Consider the following 21,070-nt stretch of genomic DNA (forward strand, 5'->3'; position numbering starts at 1 on the left):
CATTCCATCGATTGTTGTTTTGTTTCTGGATCATAGCAATGGACTCAAGCTTCAACCATAGTAACAATTCGGTTTAAGAAGGCTACATCGTTTTCAAATCGAGCACAGGTCGAACGCTATGCTTCTACCCTTGCACGCTTTCGGTCAACATTCAAACATTTGGGGATCCATTTTGCAGCAATTTCCAAATTGACGTGAACTATACGATGAACGCGTTCGTATGAAATATTCAGTGCTTCACATATCTGTTTTAGCCCAATTCGACGGTCTTATAAAATCATGTCATGAACTTCATCGATATTTTAGGGGACTGACACAGAAATTGGCCTACCCGATCGGTCATCATCTTCAATGGAAAATTTACCTCTTTTGAAGCTTGCAATCCAATTTTTCACGATCGCATACCAAGGACATTGATCACCAAAGGTATTAATCATATTTTCGTAAATCTGCTTACCTTTTAAATACAGGTTCGATACTCCAATTTTTCGATTTTCACAATTTCGGTGGACATCTTCTTTCTTTTGATTTATTGCGTAATTCTGGTTTACTTTTTTGACCTCAAACTTCACACTTACGCTTCTAATGAGTTATTGTTCGTTGCTATGGTAACGCAATATTTTTTTATGCATGGAACTGGTCTAGGCTAATTAGATATCAATCCATCCTCGTATAGGCGGTGGATTAGAGATTTGTAGAAAAATGATGATGAACATAATCATAGTTAAGGAGTCACTGATTTATACACGGTATGGGCCCCAGTTGTAAATAAGCTAGAGTCCATCCAGCGAAGAGAAAAATTCACTAAGAAATTCGTTGATATGAATGATTGATGATGAATAACTATGCATGAATGCCAATGTACGACGCATTAAATCAAGAGATGACACGCGAAAGAATTGACAGAACTAATGCTAACAAACATTTAGCCTTCAAATCAACAACTAAGCAATGTTGTTTGAATAAAGCAATGCAAAACAAGTGGATATCTACTTTAAATGAACAATTCACATATTATAAGATGTTTAGAATCGATTTCATCGGTGAGAAATCCAATATGAAAACTTTATATACTATTCTAACCTAATTTTACTTCTTATTACTAAATATGGCATAACAACGTCGTCTGGGTCTGCTAGTATTCTTAATAAAAAGCAACCCTCGTACAGTCTCTCATATTTTACTCAGTGTACAGATGCTAGTGTTCCTCGGTGTTGGGTTAGTTCGTCAAGTGTTTGAGCAGAGGAGTGTACCTTCTTAAAAATTTTCTCCTTTCTTGCGGATCATTCCGTCCACAATTTGTACTACCTGTGACTTCTAGACACCAATGTCATAGAATGGCTTGGTGCAGAGAACTGCTGAATTGGGACAGAAATAAAATTATCTTTATTGATGAATCCAGATTGGGCATGCATGATGGACGGGCAAGAGTGAAAGACGAGAATTTCAGTTTTTGTGGAGAGAAATGCGCATCACACTGTTTAATTTATGGTATCACGGTATTTGCTTATGGTAGAAGGTCACCTTTGGTATCCATCAGAGGCAACATGTCAGCTGTGCGTCAACAACATTGAATCTAGAAGACAATCAGGTAAATTTGTTGCCTTGGCCTCCCAGATCTCCCGATATTTTACTCAAAAAACACGTCTGTAACATAATGAGGAGATTCGTTCGTTTAGGACAACCTTTATAGACTTTAGTGGCACTTCGACATGATGTACAATTGCCTGGGATGAGACACCTCAAGAGCAAATCGATCATCTTATTAGGAGTAAGTGCATAAAACATCTTGGAGGTCCAACACAAAACTAATTTTTTTCTACGGTTGGATTTTTGTCAAATTTTTATCGATTAGGTACTTATCTTACAGGCATATATGCATACAAAAAATTGTTGTAATAAATTTGATTTGTTCGGTTCTCCCAAGTATATTGTTGAAGTGAGAAGAAATATAATTCTACAAACTGAGTTCCTCTTTCCGAGGAAACTCCCAACATTAATATCGCTATAATAGAACTGTCTTTTACTCGAGGGTTCCTGACGAAAATTACGCTTCCTATCGAAAATCTATGTGTACCCACTTTACCCGTAATAGGGTTATACCTCACCCAGGTTATTACAGTTAAGAAATATATAGAACAGGCAACGCCACCGGAATTCCTAGAGTGTTATTATTTCGGAGCTGAATGGACGAGAGCTTGTCGGGTTTAAGAGCAATTCCGAAACCAGAATGATGAGATGGAGTTATGAAAGGAAAACATGTACATGTAGGGCTAACAGGAAAACGTCCGTTGAAACAATGTGCTAGGTTAACCCTAGAGAATGAGCACTAGGTAACTAAGGTAACGGTAGTTGGTCGCAATAATCCTGGGATGGTTCAGATTGACAGGATATGGCTTGAATTTCTCGAATCACAAGGGATGAATAAAATTATCTTTGGTCTAGTATAACTTATACAAGGGGCGTGTCCTGTACGACATTTCAAGAAAGCTCAAAGTAGCATTGTTCTGGAAATATGGTCTTTTGGAGATTCATATGGACTCTAAATACACTGCTCAATAATTGATAGAGATTACTGACCTATCTATTTCGGAAATATCGCTTCAAGTTGTTCAGTTTGCTCAGATACTATAGTATACCTATACTTTTAATATTGATATTGATATTCTTGTTATTTGTTTCAGAAAAGAATTAAATAATGAAAATTCTCAGGTGTTCCAAAAACCGACGCAATCTTGAGACGACAAATGTAAATATTTGTTCGATTCTTAAAACCAAATACCCTTTTAATCTCAGCAGCATAATGGCTACCAAAAACCCAAGGGTATATTATGAAGTCCATAAATTTGTTAAGAATAGTGATCTGATTATGTAGACAGAATGTTGTATTCAGTCCCTTTATTCCCTTCCTCTGATCCGTTGCTCAGTCTTGTTGGTGTATGAAGAAAATATCGCTTTGAAGAGCACCTCTGCGTATTGTATCCTCGTGAATCCCAAAATGTTGAAATCCTATGTATTAGTATAACCCTAATAATTTTAATAGCTAACCAGATGGCTGATATCGAAAGATGAGCCAAAAACACTATTTAAAAAAAAATAAAATAATGAAAAGTTCCATAGAAATTTTTCTTATTGCAAATATGGTGAATTCTAGGTTTGAGTAAAAAAAAATTATTGCGAGAAAATTGAAAGTTTCGATAAAGCTAGTAGGGGCAGTCTGGGAGACTTACTGAGGTAGGAGACTTGAACCACCTCAAATATTTCAATTCAAATTTCGCGCTACCAGTATCGTAAATAGCTTGCGATATACTCGTAACAAGGCTCGACTAGTAGGGGCTCCATTTTGGCCGCCATCAGAAAAATCGACATATTTCCTGCTGCCAATGCGCCGCTTGTATTTATTCGGCATTGTCCTACAAGTCACCCTATGAAACAACAAAATAAATGAATGAGATCCGTGTCGCTGTTTGATTTGTAAAAAACCTTGTTTCATGACATAGCCGAAAGAGCCGAAGAGAGAAATTCGGGATTTACTTGAGCATGTCAGATTAATATAAGGACAAACCTTGGACCCTGTAGAGTACCTCTACCAAAAATTAGACCTGTATATAAGGGGAATTGTCTAGGACAGCCCGTCTGAATTGTTAAAAAAAAACTATCATTGTACATACTCGAGCGTGTCAGATTAAGATATATGTGGTTAATTACATGTTGAAAAGTATATATTCTCTTAATCTGACAATTTAAGCGTGTCTAAAATGTGTGAGAGGGCGCCAAAGTTGCAAAAAAAAAACGTCACGAGTATATTCTAGAGCGCGGTGCCGTTTTTTCATATTTTGAAGCTAATTATTCAACAATAACGGAAATAATATAATCCGACAGTTTTAGCAAGCCGAAACAATAAAAATTGGCCATGAAGGTCACAAAAATCAGTTTTTTTGAATTAACTCCTCCCCTGGGCTTCAAATCTTTTTCGCATTCATAATAAAAGTATACCATTTTCTAGAAATTTTGTCCCGAGCAAGTTTTTCTACGTTCAAACGTTTTTGAGATATATGGCGATTAATGCGAAGTGTTTAGCGATACATGCTGAAGCGAATATTCACTCGTTGGAAAATAGTACATTCAGGTTCAGTCAGAGACAACACTAAAATTTTCGTGACTTATTTCGAAATTGTCATCATAGAAAATACCTTGTCATTTTGACAATTGTAGATTAGACTGGGATTCAACATTGACCTTGCCCTTTCGCATGTGTGGCTAACCTCCTCACCCTTATCGCCCTCTAACTCGAGAAGAGTATGTAAAATTGCTTCAGACAAAAAGTGTGTAGAATTTTATTATCTACAACTTTCATAATGAATACAAAAACGATTAGAGGTACAGGCAGGGAAATATTCGAAACAAAAGAATTTTTATCATCTGCAAAGTGTCACATTAAGAAAACCCCACTGATTAGAGTCAGATCAATGGGTCAATACGTCAACAACACCGAGATTAACCATCTGTATGAAAATATGACAAGCTCGAGTATGTACAAGTAACGATTTTTTTTTTACATTTTCAAAGGACCGCTGTGACCTTGCGTCACGTCCAAATTGTCAGTCCCTTTAAAAGTAGCTTCCTTCGGGTCCAATTAACATATCCTCCAAAAATCTAACACGCTGGAAATTTTTTTTATCATTTTCAACCCTACCGTACGGCCAGTCCCACTGCGCAAACTGTCAGATAAGCATGAATTCATTATTAGAGACACGTAGGGCATATACAGTATCTTAATCTGACACGCTCGAGTATGTACACCTGGCTTTTTTTCCACATCTTTGAGACCCTGCAGACGCTTTCCCCACCGCTGAAAGTGCATACATCATAGAACCTTTTTTCTTTCTACCATCTAATCTTCAAAATCCACTAGGTCTCCACGACGCTTGAGTAAATCTCTATTTAGCATCGTCGGCTCCTCAACTACTATCAAATATCTCAATATCCCACGTATCCAGAAAAAAATACACATGCAAATAGTGAAACGCCATACAGGGCACTAGAAAGTATGAGAGCGATAAAAAACGAATTGAAACACATGTACAGGATACTAGAAAGTATAAGGGCCATAAGAAAAACGCGCTTTTATTCTCCTGAATTCGTCAATTCAAAAGCACTGGTCACGACAAACTCAACAGGAATTAATTGTCAAACTAACCGATGAGGCTCTACATAATCTTATAAGTTTGTTCTCTCACTCATAAATTGTAAGAAACAAAGATATCTAGAAGAGGTGTAATTGCCCCAAGTTACAGTACTGTCCCAAGTCACCCGAATCTACCGGTATATGTTAATATACATCGAGATAACATCACAACTCATAATCCTCTGAATATCACCTCTTAATTTTGGAGATAATTGTCCTGATCTATTCACTTCTACTTTCCATTTCCAATTGCGTGCCATCACGAGCACAATAACGTAATATCAGGCGTTACCGGTTAACCAGAAATATCATTGTCAACGACCGACCTACACCAACAAATGTCAAGAGAAACATCTGACGAAAACAAGAGCGATTCTTTCAACGAAAATAAAATACGAGATTCCGCACGTGACCAAGGTGAATCGTTGACCTCAAAAATAGCGGTATGACGAGACTCACAACAGTTGACCGAGAAGTGGGTGGTGTAATTTGGTAATGTTACACTTTTTTTATGCAATCTCATGTGACTGAAGCATCGTATAAAATACTGGACGGACGGAACTGAAGCAAGAGTCGCATTCGTTGAATCTTGACATCGACATGGCTTTCAAAGTAGGTGAAACTTATTTAATTTCAGCTCTTATATTTTGATTTGAACCCTACGAAAAAATTTGTCAGAATAATATTTTATTTTCTAATATATATCTCTTCAATCATTTCAGTTTTTAGTATTCGCCACTTTCTTGGCCTATGCCCAAGCGGGCAACATTATTGGCGCCCCATTGGCTGCTCCAGTAGCAGTAGCTAGGGCCGAACCCTACGATCCTAATCCACAGTACCAATTCGGCTACAACGTCCAAGACTCTTTGACTGGAGACTCCAAGAGCCAAGTGGAAACCCGCAACGGAGATTTCGTTCAAGGTCAGTACTCCTTGACCGATCCAGATGGCACCAGACGCACCGTTGACTACACAGCTGATGCGATCAACGGATTCAACGCCGTAGTCCGCAAGGAACCATTGGTGGCTAAAGCTGTGGTTGCTGCCCCAGCTGTAGCTGCAGTTCGCGCTGCTCCAGTTATTGCCCAACCTGCCATCTCAGCTCCCTTGATCCGATCTGCTCCTTTCTTGACCCAACCCGCATACACCTCCACCTTGGTTCGTTCCGCACCGCTTCTTGCCCAGCCTGCCCTTGCAAGAACCTCATTCTTACCTGCAACTTCTTTCTTCCGCTCTGCACCCATCTACGCACAATCTGCACCAGTTTTTGCACACTCAGCTTATGCTGCCCCAGCTTTTCTTCACTAAGTGAAGTGTGAACTATGTATATAAAAGTACCTATTTTATTTATTGACTGAGTAAAGATTGAATTGCAATAATTTTTGTTTTACTCAACTGCAAACCTAGACCAAGTTTTATGTACTACGCCATATATGCGAAAGATGACATAAATGTTTTTCCGGTGTAGATTAAGAAACAAAAATTTTAGTTGGAAATGCAAATATGCAAAATTACCTCTGAATATTACCTCTGGATATTAATTATGGGCCGGAAGATTATTTATTCAGTTTTTGAATCAACTCGAATCTGCACACAATAACAGCATCAAACATCAAAACATCAAATAAAGAAATGAAAAGTGATTACGGAAAAACCATTTGCAAAAATAAGTATCAATTTTGCAGCTTTTACTGGTTTTCAAATTGAAATGTTATTGATACGATTTCTTTCTTTATCTCATTCTTCTCATTTCGACATCTGGTGTTCCGACAAACGGCAACAATTTTCATACACAATGAGGAAAAATTTGATCATATTTTCCAATTTAAAATGTATGAAGATGAAATTGATTTTGAGGTAGATACTTCTGATGACTCAGAATCAGAATAAATATACATGCTTAGTATTGATAAATAAATGTGTGAATGAAAAAAATTTGAAATTATAGTTAATATTCAATCTGTTTCAATTCCAGCATTGAATCAATGAAGCACCCTCCTAAGATCGAAAAAATCGTCTTTCTGAACTCTCTGTCGATCTCCCTGCTAGCGTTTAAACCTTAACATATAAAATCTAGGCAACCATGGATGTGCCCCACTTTTGACCAGACATCCTAATACTGTGAGATATGGAATGAAGTAACCTTTCATTTAAAAAAAAAAGCCAATTAAATAACTGATGAGGGTATATAAATGACGGTTGTCTACCTCTTTGTAACCGGCAACCTCATAGGAGTTCCAAGGGAAAACTAGACAACCCATGTTTTCTTGATTCCTCGTGTAATATTCTGTCGAGCTATGCTGGATTTTCATAAATAACAAATGAGGATAATAGATCAAAAAAAGTTGATGAAAGTTGACATTATTTAACACTATTGGCCCCTGATTTAGCTAGGCAACTCATTTGCGATCTATCAATGCACATATTGTCTAACTTATAACATTTGTCATCATCAAATAACAGATGAGGGTATATATTTCTTATATCGTATCTCGTACTATCGTATATTCGATAAGCATTAATCTACAAGAAGAGGAGTATATGTAATGAACAGTTCTAGTCTGACACAGTCAAATGAAGTGGAAGTACATATTGTTCGCTTCCGTTTATGGATAGGAGAATACACTGATAACACCGCAGCCTGTCAAAAGTGATCGCAAGTAATTTTAATTAAATTAATGTTGATAAATCAATATTCCAAGAAATATTTCGTTCACTTTGTTTTGAAATAAAATATCATCCACATCATGAAAATGCATGTGAAGAATCCTAAAATCCGTAGGTGCCGTTGCACACTCGGCCGCAACTACCTCGCAGCCAGGTAAGCAGATAATATTTCGATGTATTTATACGTTCATGACGTACGAAGATGTTTGTGATATCAATTTATAGCTAATTTTATAATTTAATATGATGATATATGGCTGCTTGTGAGAAAAAAACCGAAAATCAGTTCTGCCATCTGTTAAATACGCAAGACATCTTCTCAGATGTCTCGCAGTATGAGAGAGTTAAAGATCAACGCCACTTGTTAAGTTACCAAAGTCTCTGGCTCTGGGTTTTTTCTTGGTTCAGAAGCAATGTTTTGCAGTGTTTATCGTTTGGTTTGATGCCAGTTGAAGTATATTCTCGTCCATCGATTTATTGATGAAACCTGCGCTATCCGCATACAAACATATTTTGTCAGCTGTCACATTTGACAAGTGATCATCTGGGTGGAAATTATTTTCTCGATCCAAGCCCCTGTGGAAATAATAAATTAGTTTTGCTTACTTGCTGCTGCAAGAAATGTTAACCAGAATCATATTGACTTTTTTTTCTTCAGAAATACGTATTTTTCTCAGTGTGAAAGTTCATGGTGACTGGTTCAGTTTACAATCGGAAACACCACCCAGAAAGGGTTGTCAATGATAAAGCTACTAAAGTTGCTGTTATTTTATGGGCCATGTTGCATTAACAACCAGTTCCCAAGAAATTCATCAGAATCTTATGGAGTCAACAGATCATTTCATCCAGAATTCTCCTCAAATACAATTACCACCACTGATGAAAAAAACTCGTTACAAGAATTGAATGCAAATGATTCGGATGTTTAGAATTATCTGATGTTGATGCTGATGAATGTTGGATCAGCGGAATACTGATCCGAAGATTCTGTACAGCATTTGATGCTCAGATAAATGAACGTTCTTCTTGAATGTGCAAGTAAATCCCATCACCTTTCGATGTTTAAGCGATTCTAATCCTCATTTTGAGGGAAGGACATATTCAATGTCCACATAAACAGTTTGGCTGGAACCTTAGGCAATCATATTATTGGTTAATTTTCCTTTCCGGAGAACTTGAGTGGAGAAGTTTATCTGGATATGCTTCAAAATTTGATTTACCCTCCAACTTTGCAAATACTTCGAAATGATGAAGACTTAGTCGAAGATCATGTTTTTTACCAACAGGATGGAGCTCCTTCTGATCATGCTACACCAGACCTGAATTACTGATTACTGATTGCTGGGTGTGTTGGACGGATAAACCCAAACCTGCCACTGCGACCAAGACCTGAATTGGTCGTAGAGGTTATGTAGAATGGCTTGTCTCATCATCAGATTTGACGCCCATTGATTTTCCTCTAGGAAACATGCCAAATGTGAAATCTATCAAATTAGACTAACAACTCTTCCGACGAAGAATAATTCAGGATTGCCACCAATTCATTCAGAAGTCTTCCAAAATATGCATCGAATGTTCGAATCAAGTTGGTATCATTGTCTGGGTCTGAGTGGAGTTCCACTCGGTCATTTTTCTTGAACGATTTTTGTACCTACACAATTGATTTAGACGATCTGAAGAGCCAAAGGTAGTAGCATGAAGAATTCTATTTCGATATTTCTGAAGAGAAAACTCACAGAACTTTGAAAGGAGGCGTCACTCTACACCAGGTTACGTTTTAATTGGGGATGTTTGTATAGCCCGCTAATGGGTATTGCGTTTATAAGACTTTTGATTATCGTTAAATGTCCCTTCCTATGAATATTTATAAACTGTGAGAAATATTAGTTACAATTTTCAATCTATGCCAATTGGCATATTTACTGCAGACTTGAACAACACCACATTATGTTAGTTTCGAGCTTTCACCATTAACGTCGTTAACACAATAGTCGCAATACCGAATGACCTGTCAACACCGATTTAACATGAATAATGTCATTCTGTTCATCTGGTAGCAGTTCTTATTTTCTTATCTAGTTACCTGGTTACTTGGTAATACAAGTCATAATCCGATGAATGTGGAATTTCTGGTTGAAATGCGACAAACATAAGGATCAGAAACAAATATCGAATTACTGACCTTTACCAAAATATTACGAGAATTTTGTGGAAACTTATGAAAGTGTACCACCTACTAGTAGGTTGTTCTTTATTTACTTTGAGACAGGTTTTCGATATTTGTATAAAAACTGTGATGCGTCTCCTCAGGATACGATTTTCGTTTAGTTCACTAACAGATCAACATGGTAGCTAAAGTGAGTATTCTTTAATGTATTACATATATTGTAGACCGCTATTTATTCATTTTTGATTTTTGAAATGGCAATTTAACAACAATTAAATTCAGATCATTATGCAATATCTATTGAGCGGGTATTCAATATTTTATTCACTTCCATAAAAAACCCAGAGTTGTAGCATAATGGATCGACACGCGATTCCGAACATGAAATTCGATATATTCTGGTTTGTTATCCAAACCTGAGACTGTTCGACAAGCCAAAATAAAGAAATATAAAAATGAAATTATTACCTATATGTTTTGGACTATCAATTCGTGAATCCTAGAAGTATTCACCATACCAATGATGCATTTTCGTGATCTTTAAATCTCAATTTATTTTCAGTTCATAGTATTGGTAGCATGCTTGGCCTTTGCCAATGCAGGAAACCCACAATACGAATTCGGCTATGACGTCCAAGATGGCCTTACTGGGGATTCAAAGAACCAATTCGAAACCCGCAGTGGTGACTTCGTCCGAGGACAGTACTCTCTCAACGACCCTGATGGCACCAGACGTATCGTCGACTACGTAGCTGACCCCATCAACGGTTTCAATGCCAACGTACGCAAAGAACCTTTGGTAGCCAAAGCTGTTGTTGCCGCTCCAGCTATTGCCAAAGTTGCGGCCGCTCCAGTCCTTCCAGCATTGAGGTCTGCTGCTATCTTCTCCCAACCAGCTGTTGCTACAACACCCATTCTGAGATCAACTCTTGCAAGCGCACCATTGCTCAACACTTACGCTGCTTCAAATGTTGTAGGATCACCTTTATTGAGGTCCTACGGATATGGTTTAGGTTCTTCTTCGCTCTTGGGAGCTAACACTATCTTATCTTCAAGATTGGCAGCACCTTCTCTTGGCTACTCATCGTTTGCTCCATCTCTCAGATACTCAGCTGCATATTCTCCATCCATAGGATATTCTGCTTCCTATGCTCCATCTTTGGGATATTCTGCTGCATTTGCTCCATCCCTAGGATATTCCTCTGGCTATGCTCCTTCTCTGGGATATTCAGCTTCCTTTGCTCCAGCTTATGGATATTCTGGAGGTCTTGGATACTCTGGCTACGGAAAGATTTCCTCGCCAGCTGTTGGATATTCAACTCTTATTCATTAATTTGTTTAAGTTTGTACATATGCTTTGTAAATTTTCAGGGTGATCGAAATAAACTATATTAAAACGAATTTATTGTTTAATAATTATTGGATGTTCTGAGTATAAGTTGGTTCATTGAAGAAACATCAAGAATGACTAAGTATCTTCAGTTTTGAAATGTACTGCATTCAAGTAATGTCATGATTTCGATTTCAAAATTGAAAATCTTGGATATACTCGAAGTAAAGACAAAATTAGTTTGATTAGTTACTGTATATGGTCATTCTTTCTCAGGCTCACCAGAACTAGAATAGATATCTTCATTGAATTCATGTTTAGAGACTTATCCGAGATGACGAGAAATTTATATTATGAAGCAGACCAAATGGGGGAAAAATTGAACGTGTTATTACTGAGCAATCGAGACCTATAACACCAAACATTCACGAACCTAATCCAAGGAATCAAGGAATGGATCTAACTGAATTCTGTGTAGAGGATTTTATGACCAGAAATACGTTAATGACTTCATAAGAGTTTGTTATGGTATGAATCGTTATGCATTCACTGTCGAATGTCGAATTACAACCGGCTCAGCAAACAAGCTCTTTTAATGTAGTCGCTCAATGAATATTTACGATAATATCAATCGTAAAGATTCATATTGTGAATTAGATAGAATATCGCCAGGCGGGTTCGAAAATACATCGAATATCGTAATATGAATTGACGATATGAATATAATACAGGAAGGTGCAACGAATATTTAATACCTCGATTTTCTGCTTTTATTATGAAAATTTTGAAAATCGCTCAGTCCCGCCAATTTCTGATTTGAAGGGGAACAACTTTTCGCTTTTTAAATCCCTGTAATTTGAACCCCCTTAATTTTGAATACGTATGAGTGGTGTTGAGATAACCAATTTTGAAGATCGTATCGAGTAGGTACTATCTGGCCCTAAAATTTCGCTTCCAAATATCAATCGATAATGAAATACCTAACAACGAAAAGTGTGAAAGAGGCAATGTGGAATTTATCTTCAGAATATTATTCGTATCCGGCATATTTTAAAGGTATTTATAGTAGTTATGTTGTTTATTTTTTGTCCGAAATAGTATTAATTTTTTGTCGAAAAAAGTAGACGGACCATGTCTTTGATAAACTATCTATCTTGAATTCTTAAGAATGTTACAAGTGTGACAAAGCGATTGTAAATTTGTAGTAGAATTGGTGTATTCCGATGAAGAAAGGGTGAAAGTGATGAAATTATATTTCAGAAATAATGACTTTGAGCGAACAAAAATGTTTTTATTCAGTGAAAAAATGTATCCGCTGCTTACGTTTTGCAACTGGTTGCCAAATTTTACGCTACTGGTTCAGTCAGAAACAAAAAGAGGGTGCATCAAAGAGACGAAGCGAGGCACGTAGTTGTCTTAGGTCATGTAGCAATGGATCCGACCTATAGCACTAGAACCTTTTCCGATGTATCTGGTGTTTCAAGCACAACATTCATGAGAAATCCTAACGCCCTGTTGTTCAGTGCAGGAATAAAGTTAATCCTAGATTAATTTTGACATTTCCGTTCAATTTTGTCACGTTAATCCAGGATCAACTCAATCTCGGCTTAATCCTGCACTGAACAACCGGGCCTAAACAACATAAATTCCATTCTTATAATATACGATTGGTTCAGGAACAGAATGAGGATGATCCCGATCGCCAACTAGAGTTCTGTGAAATGCTCAGTGAAATGATTAACGGTAATCAAAAATACATGTTCGATATCTGTTTTTCGGACAAATGTTCATTTCACTTCAACGGCATAAGTGTCGGTATTGGTTAGGTTAGGTTAGCCATGAGTGTCGATATTAGTTAGATGAAAATCAAAGATTATTTCGTGAAGTACCTACATACTTAGTTTCCCCAAAAATTAAATGTTTCGGAGGGTACTTATGGAAATCCCATAATAGGCCTCTTTTTATACCCGGTAATCTCACTGGCCAAATTTATTTACATCTATTGGAGAACGCTATTTATCCAGCCCTTATGCAAGTATTGAAGAATGCAGAAGACCATCAAACAATAAGGCGCACCACCTCATTGCGTTCAACCGGTGCGTTAGTTCTTAGATTAAAATTTTCCTCGCGCCTGGATTGGGGGAAGGGGACATATTGAATGGCCACCTATATCACCTGATTTGGCTCCACAGGACTTTTTTCTATGGGGTCACTTGCCTGAGTCACTGGATGATTTGCGAACTAGGATAATTAATGAATACCGTCAAACCACACCAGAAATCTTGAGTAATGTACGTGAACCTTTTCAGAAAAACTTATATTACTGCATTTCAGCATTTAATTAACTAATCACAAAAGTAAGTAATCTTTGACTATTTTATCTGTCCTTCGTTATCGATGGAAATTTTGAATCGAAATTTCAGGATCAGATAGTACTCAATAAGATAAGATACATGAGGTATCACCAGTATTCAAAATCAAGGGGTTGTGGTCACCCCTCTTAGGGGGTTGCAGTTACGGGAATGCAAAGAGTGGAAAAATTGGTCCCCCTTGACTCAGAAATACGTTATCTTTTTGGTTTGGGTTTTCCTACATATCTATTCATTTCTAGTAAACTTGTACTTGTTTTCATTTTGCCAATTTTTTCCCTTGTTTTTGAATTTTCCAAAGAAGCGTTACAGCTCTATGTGATTGAAAACATGACATGAAATTATGCCAGACTGAAAGTTAAGAAGTAAAAAAGTCATTTCCACAACAGTCGACAGTGACGTGCAAAAAAAGTTCTTAACGCATCATTCTTTCCAACCGTTCTTTTTCACCATTTTCCTCCACTCATTTAACTTTCCTAAGCATCATTCTCACACCATGGGAAAAAATAATTTTTCACCAATAGTCGGGATGCAATTCAATTTAGAGCACCAGTGAGGAAAAGTAAAATTGGAATGAGTGCGGGACAGTAAGTGAAAACGCACGAGAAAAAAAAAATCTATTCCGGGTTAAAATTCTGTAGAGTATACTTACGGAATTTTATTTCGAGAACAATGATATACGCTGTATCAACTCGAAACAAATCTGGTATGATCGGTCGAGTTTAATATTGAGAGAATAACGTTTGTTTATTATTCTGGTTTGTATAACACTGTTATGAATAACTCGTAATACGAGTCATAATCCAATAAATGTTGAATTTCTGGTTCAATTGCGACAAATATGGATGGAGACGAATAATAACAAATATCGTATAATAATTGACCTTTACAATAACATATCGGGAATTTCGCCGATTCTTATGAAACTGAACTAGTTATTCTTCATTTCCTATACTTTCAGGTTCATATAAAAAGTGTGGTATCTCTTGACAAAATAAGATTTTCGTTTAGTTCACCAACAGATCAACATGGCAGCTAAAGTGAGTATTCCAAACATATTTCAAATTCGTTATTCGAAATAAGTGAAAAAAAATCCGGAGTCTTCCCCAAGTTACCAGATGATTTTACCTCAAGTTAAAACAAAAGTAGAAAAATGTGAGATAACAAAATTAGGTTCTATATGTCAGATTGACCCAAACTTCACAACCAAATTCTAAAAAGAATTGTGAGACTGCATATATAGCCCTAAAACCATCCTGAAATTTAGAAATTCGACAATGTTTAAACAGATATCCATCAGAAAAGCATATTATTACAACGAGACCGAATACGATTCCGAATACACCATATTTTCCTGGGAAGATCAAAACTAGGAACTCTATTCGAGGCGGTTCACTAACTAATTCTTGTTCAAAAATATAGTGCACGTATTCCATTCAGACTGCCAAATATCTTTGTCCTTATATTAGAATTAAGGAAAGGGTTGGAACATAAGGACTTACGAGACAGAATTGGAAATGAGTCGGTAAAGTAGTGAAATATATTCTAAGAACTTTTTACTGCAGTCTTCGTACTAATATGGGTTGGTACAATATTTGAAACCATTGAATAGAAGATCTTACAGTTCTAGTTATAATTTGTATCGATAGATTTAGCTCTGCATCAATTTTTTGCACAACTATTAATCAAAATGGGGCAACAATAATCAGCAGCCAAAAAAATAAAAGCTAGAGCTGCCGTTCGCAGTTGCATCAGCACCCCATGAAGAACCAGCTAGTACACACAAATTTTCCAATTGAGCTTTGAAATTCAGCGAGGAATCTAGCTCAACTCCAATATTTTGGATTGAATTATTCCAAGAAAGAATTAGCGAAAACTGCGCTTTGATAGTTTGAACTGAAAACTTGATAATAAACCTGTATATTTCACTTCATGGTTTGTAATCAGTATTTCTCTTTCAGTTTATCATTTTGGTAGCATGCTTGGCCTTTGCCAATGCAGGAAACCCACAATACGAATTCGGCTATGACGTCCAAGATGGCATTACTGGGGATTCAAAGAACCAATTCGAAACCCGCAGTGGTGACTTCGTCCAAGGACAGTACTCCCTCAACGATCCAGATGGCACCAGACGTATCGTCGACTACGTAGCTGACCCCATCAACGGTTTCAATGCCAACGTACGCAAAGAACCTTTGGTAGCCAAAGCTGTTGTTGCCGCTCCAGCTATTGCCAAAGTTGCGGCCGCTCCAGTCCTTCCAGCATTGAGGTCTGCTGCTATCTTCTCCCAACCAGCTGTTGCTACAACACCCATTCTGAGATCAACTATTGCAAGCGCACCATTGCTCAACACTTACGCCGCTCCAAATGTTGTAGGATCACCCTTATTGAGGTCCTACGGATATGGTTTAGGTTCTTCTTCGCTCTTGGGAGCTAACACTATCTTATCTTCAAGATTGGCAGCACCTTCTCTTGGCTACTCATCGTTTGCTCCATCTCTCAGATACTCAGCTGCATTCTCTCCATCTCTAGGATATTCTGCTGCCTATGCTCCATCTTTAGGGTATTCCACTGGCTATGCTCCATCTCTAGGGTATTCAGCTTCCTATGGTCCTGCTATTGGATATTCTGGAGCTCTTGGTTACTCCAGCTTAGGAAAGATTGCTTCACCAGCTCTGGGATATTCAACTCTTATCCATTAATTCTCTTCAATTTTGTACATACGTTTTGTAATTGTTCATGATATTTTGTGGTGTTCCAAAATAAATTTTTAATAATTAATATGATTTTTTCTGGTACCTATAGTTTTTTTTTCAGAATTTAAAAAAAGTTGTACTGATTCATGAATATGAATGAAGAAATGTTCATTTTCTCATTTCCATTCAGATATAAGTTGAGAAAAAACTGTTGCAGTTCGGACCGCTTCTCCTAACTCACCCTCTATGGGACATTTGATATTTTCGTTGTTTGACTTAGATTTTCTCCAGAAAAATATACCAGAGTTTTTTAAATACAACCTATTGTGATGCTGCAGGTTCAATGGAAAAAGATCCAATTAGAAATCAATTCTGTTTTATTCAAAACTTGAAGAATAAACTTGAATTGATAACGACAAACAAAAAATTACCTCCTCCCCGAAATATTCGGAGATGAGATAGATTCTAAAAGATTATCAAGATCTGTGCATTCGTCAACTCGTTAAGATGAATCGATAGAATTTGTAACAATAATCGAGTACTATGACGCAGCTCTTGGTTTCAATCAACATTTTTTCGAACGTTAACAGTTATTTTAATTGTTATTGAGCTACAATAACCGAATTTTGTGCTAATACAACGAAGTACTAACGTCCTAGGTCAAGCTCCACAATTTTTTTCATTTATTCTATAGACATGTAGAAATTGTTTCATGTACATCTTCAGCAAGTAGGTACCTATATAAAATTATCAAGGTTAATTATGTAGTCGTTCAGAAAACGAACATCATTAATTTTCCATATCGTAACATATCCTTCGTGTATCATAAAAAAATTCGAAACTTTAGATGAATAAAATCACATCTTCAATTCTCTTCAAGGTAGATCATTCGGGATTTACTTTTAAAGACAGTTAAAAGTAGGCTAGTATCCTAGTGTTTTCTTAAATTCAATTTTTCTGTAGTTCCCAAAGTTCACATCCCGAATTCATGTCACTCCTTCAAAATGTAAACTGATATCCATTTCAATGCGGATTCGAGTTTCTGAAACCAGTGATTACCAAGAAGTATCGTAATACATCCATTGCAGGTTTCTCGAATTCAGAACGAGAATGTATATTATGTACCTAAAGGAACTACAAATGAATTATTGATGATATCTTTAGTGATTGATAGTCATTTGACATTTCATTTGGATCTAAATCGAAGTAGTCACCTCTGATTCAGGATTATAACATCAAAAACCTGTGCATTTCAACTTTTTGCTGTTAAATGAAAAAAAATATTTTGAATTGCTAATGCAAATACGTATTTGGGTAATTGAAAAGTTTTCTAATGAAGTGGATAAGCCAGTGGTGATTTTTTCACGATTGAAAGTATCTTGTTACAACTCTTTTCACCTGGGTAGTATATTTTGTCACTCAAAAGATAATAGGGTGAATAGTTTACATTGTAGTGACCTAGTGACATATATAAGTTGAAGTGTAATGATTGTAATGCCTCGGTGGACAGACCAGGAGATGGGTGGAGGTCAGAATAAATGAAAAAAAGGAATAAATCGAATGAGTGAAAAAAGTTTGAATGTATATAATAAAGTATTAAAAATTCTAAAATTCGTTTTCAAACAGTAGTGAAAACTTTGTATGAAATATTTTCCAACTAAAATCCGACACTTGTATAGTATCGAAATGAAGACTTGAGGAATGCTATGTTTGACAGAGATGGATGGGGAAAAAATGTAACTGCAGAGAAGACCCACGAAGAGTGTTGAAGCTACGGAAAGAGAGAGAGGGAGAATGCGTGGGAGTGAAAATGGAAATATAGGACTACCGAGCAAGTGACAGAAAAAGACTTGAGAATCAAGTGCAAAAAAAATTAATAATAAATCACCAATAAAATTCAAAATTTTTCCAAAATTGTCATCACAATCTTCTTCTTGTTGTGGAGTTTGCATAGTACTTTTCGATTTTTGTAAAAGAAAATTCGTGCTGAATTGTGCCATAGAAATTTCTTTTTAATTCAATATTCGTTTCTCGAGAAAATTCGTCGAAATTTCCGGGAAATCGTGAAATTAAAAAAAAAATAACTAGTCCAGCACTTTCGTTTTTTCTTGACGAAAACATATGGAAAAGATTGTGCTCCACTTGTACTATTTTGTGCCGTTGAAATTTTCGTGAAAATTTTCACTCATTTTTAGGATTTTCATTTTCGATTTTCCGGTAAATGAGAGGAAATCTAGAAAAATTCGAACGGCACAACTAAGTACATGTTTAGCAAAACCTATTTTTTTCTGGAAGCGCTTGGATAGCCCATTTTATACATTTTGTGGAATATCTTGAGAACCCCGTATGGAATTTAAAAAAAAAAAAAATCTCAACGGCAGGAAGCAAAAAGTTTTTTTTCAGAATCGAAAAGTGCTGGGCTAACTTCACACACATAAAAAATTTGTCTCAATATTTTACACTGTTTCCACCTCAAATCTCAATTCAGAACAATTTTCTCAGATGCACTGATGCAATAAGTCTGACAGACTTACATATATCTACGGAAACATTGTAAACAATTTGGGTCCAGCTATTATGTTTAGGATATGTTTTGTTATTCAGATATCGGAATCACCTTCCACAATCTCGTACTACAAATGTGATGAAATCTGGGTGTTATGATTTCAAGGAAAACAAAATGGTTTTCTATAGTGAGAACCGTCAGTTTCATTTTTGCAGAAAGCATTCTGCATCTATTTAATAGAATATTGAATCATACAACTGAGAAAAGTGATGCAAAATTTATACGGTATTCATCAGTGTAGAATAAAACCGGTGTTTCAAAATACCTACTTGCACTCGTTTCGAACAAAACAATGTCGACCTCCAAAAATGTTATTTTGGTGGTCCAATTCAAGTTTCAGGTCGATTTTTTACAGATATATATGGCTCAGAAAACAATCCACTATCAAGACTTTCGTAGCAATCTTCAGCGGATCAAGATGGCTTTCAAAGTGAGTAGTTCGCTGAGTTCCAATTACTTCTTGTTGTATCAATTATTTTTATTTAATTACAGTTCATTATCCTCGCAACAGTTTTGGCTTACGCCAACGCAGGTAATCTGATTGCCAGTTCTCTATCAGCGGCACCCTTAGCTTATGCCAGCCCAGTGATTGCAAAAGTTTCAGCGCCAGTCGCTGTAGCCAGAGCTGAGCCATACGATCCTAATCCTCAATACCAATTCGGCTACAATGTCGAAGATGCACTCACTGGTGATTCAAAAAGCCAAGTAGAAACCCGAAGTGGAGATGTAGTGCAAGGTCAATACTCCTTGAACGACCCTGATGGTACAAGACGTACCGTTGACTACACAGCCGACCCCATCAATGGATTCAACGCTGTTGTTCGCAAAGAACCCTTGGTAGCCAAAGCTGTAGTTGCTGCTCCAGCTGTGGCTGCTGTACGTACTGCTCCAGTTTTATCTGCGGCTCCTCTGATCCGCTCAGCTCCACTTATATCGCAACCAGCCTTCTCCGCCCCTTTGATACGTTCCGCACCACTTTTGGCTCAACCAGGATATGCCACTACACTGCTCCGTTCCTCTCCAATACTTGCTCAGCCTGCCTATGCCTCACCAGCACTTTTGAGATCTTCTCCTATCTTATCTGCTGCTCCAGCACTAGGATATTCCACCGCTTACGGTAAACTTGCTGGACCTCTTGGATACTCTACACTCATTCATTAGATTTCTACCTGAAGACATGTTACCATTTAATTAGTTTAAAGATTTTATTGATGCTCAATAAATATTTATTATGAAATTACTTTTTGTTTGTAATGAAATATTTATGAATTTTTCCTCGCACAAACATCGCGAAAAATTAAATATGTTTCCCCAATGAGAAAAAAATTGTCAGGAAAATAATAATGAAAGTTATGGGATTCTCACAGAATTTATTTATTCCCTGGCGACTGGAGCGTCAATAAATGTAAAGGCTCTTGGTTCGCCTGCATCCAAGGATTACAGAGAATGTTTTGGTGCTGAACTCCCAACGGAAAAAGAAAATATATTTGATTACACCCTGTGGAGAGAAAAAACCTATTATTGAAAAACAGTTACTTACCTATCAAGAGGGTCCGGATTAATTCATGCATTTATGAAGGAGTGAAAAAGTATTCTTGAAAAAAAAAATATTCTGCTATGACGCTAAACTTATCAAGAAACCGAAGACATGATAATTTCAACCTAATTGTCTGCTCTCCGTTTGTTAAAAAATGACGGGTTTTAGTATTTGATTGTTAATCAAACCGACCACATCGTAATTCGAGGTACAATCAAAAGTATAGACTAATTCATTATTCTAGTAAAAATTTTTTTAATCATCAATCAGAGAAAATAAAGGCACCACTGCCATTCTATTCAGCTGACTTTACAAATTTGAAAAGCATGGTCCCCAAAAATATCCTTCAAGTAATATTCAAAATATTTCTGACGAAGAAGTTCATATGGTTTTCAACATTTTCCACACAATTCTTAATTTCTATACTTGCTGAAGATGAAGATCAATAAGTCCTAAACCTTGTGTTATAAAAGTTGAAGAGCTTGATCGAGGGAAAATGTTAATTTATATTCTATCACTGAAATATACAGGGTTGGGCATGAGTCTGGAAT

General features: G+C 36.7%; 4 protein-coding genes across 7 annotated transcripts in view; 3 read left to right on the forward strand and 1 right to left on the reverse strand.

The window, feature by feature from the left end:
* Positions 1 to 21,070, reverse strand: part of LOC123319500 (disks large 1 tumor suppressor protein) — a 693,102-nt gene that overhangs the window by 555,821 nt on the left and 116,211 nt on the right. The gene's annotated exons all lie outside the window — the stretch shown is intronic.
* On the forward strand, positions 5,510 to 6,500 carry LOC123319511 (larval cuticle protein A2B-like). The gene is made up of 2 exons (XM_044906531.1): positions 5,510 to 5,800; positions 5,911 to 6,500. Exons 1-2 carry the CDS (start codon positions 5,789 to 5,791, stop codon positions 6,493 to 6,495), a joined length of 597 nt encoding a protein of 198 aa, XP_044762466.1. The 5' UTR covers positions 5,510 to 5,788; the 3' UTR covers positions 6,496 to 6,500.
* Positions 10,200 to 11,364, forward strand: LOC123318601 (cuticle protein-like). Its single transcript, XM_044905264.1, has 2 exons — positions 10,200 to 10,211; positions 10,584 to 11,364. The coding sequence occupies exons 1-2, from the start codon at positions 10,200 to 10,202 to the stop codon at positions 11,352 to 11,354; spliced, it is 783 nt and encodes a 260-aa protein (XP_044761199.1). The 3' UTR covers positions 11,355 to 11,364.
* Positions 19,401 to 20,190, forward strand: LOC123319153 (larval cuticle protein A3A-like). The gene is made up of 2 exons (XM_044906011.1): positions 19,401 to 19,412; positions 19,475 to 20,190. The coding sequence occupies exons 1-2, from the start codon at positions 19,401 to 19,403 to the stop codon at positions 20,141 to 20,143; spliced, it is 681 nt and encodes a 226-aa protein (XP_044761946.1). The 3' UTR covers positions 20,144 to 20,190.

Source organism: Coccinella septempunctata, chromosome 8 (assembly GCF_907165205.1).
Source record: "Coccinella septempunctata chromosome 8, icCocSept1.1, whole genome shotgun sequence".
Taxonomy (NCBI): Eukaryota; Metazoa; Arthropoda; class Insecta; order Coleoptera; family Coccinellidae; genus Coccinella; species Coccinella septempunctata.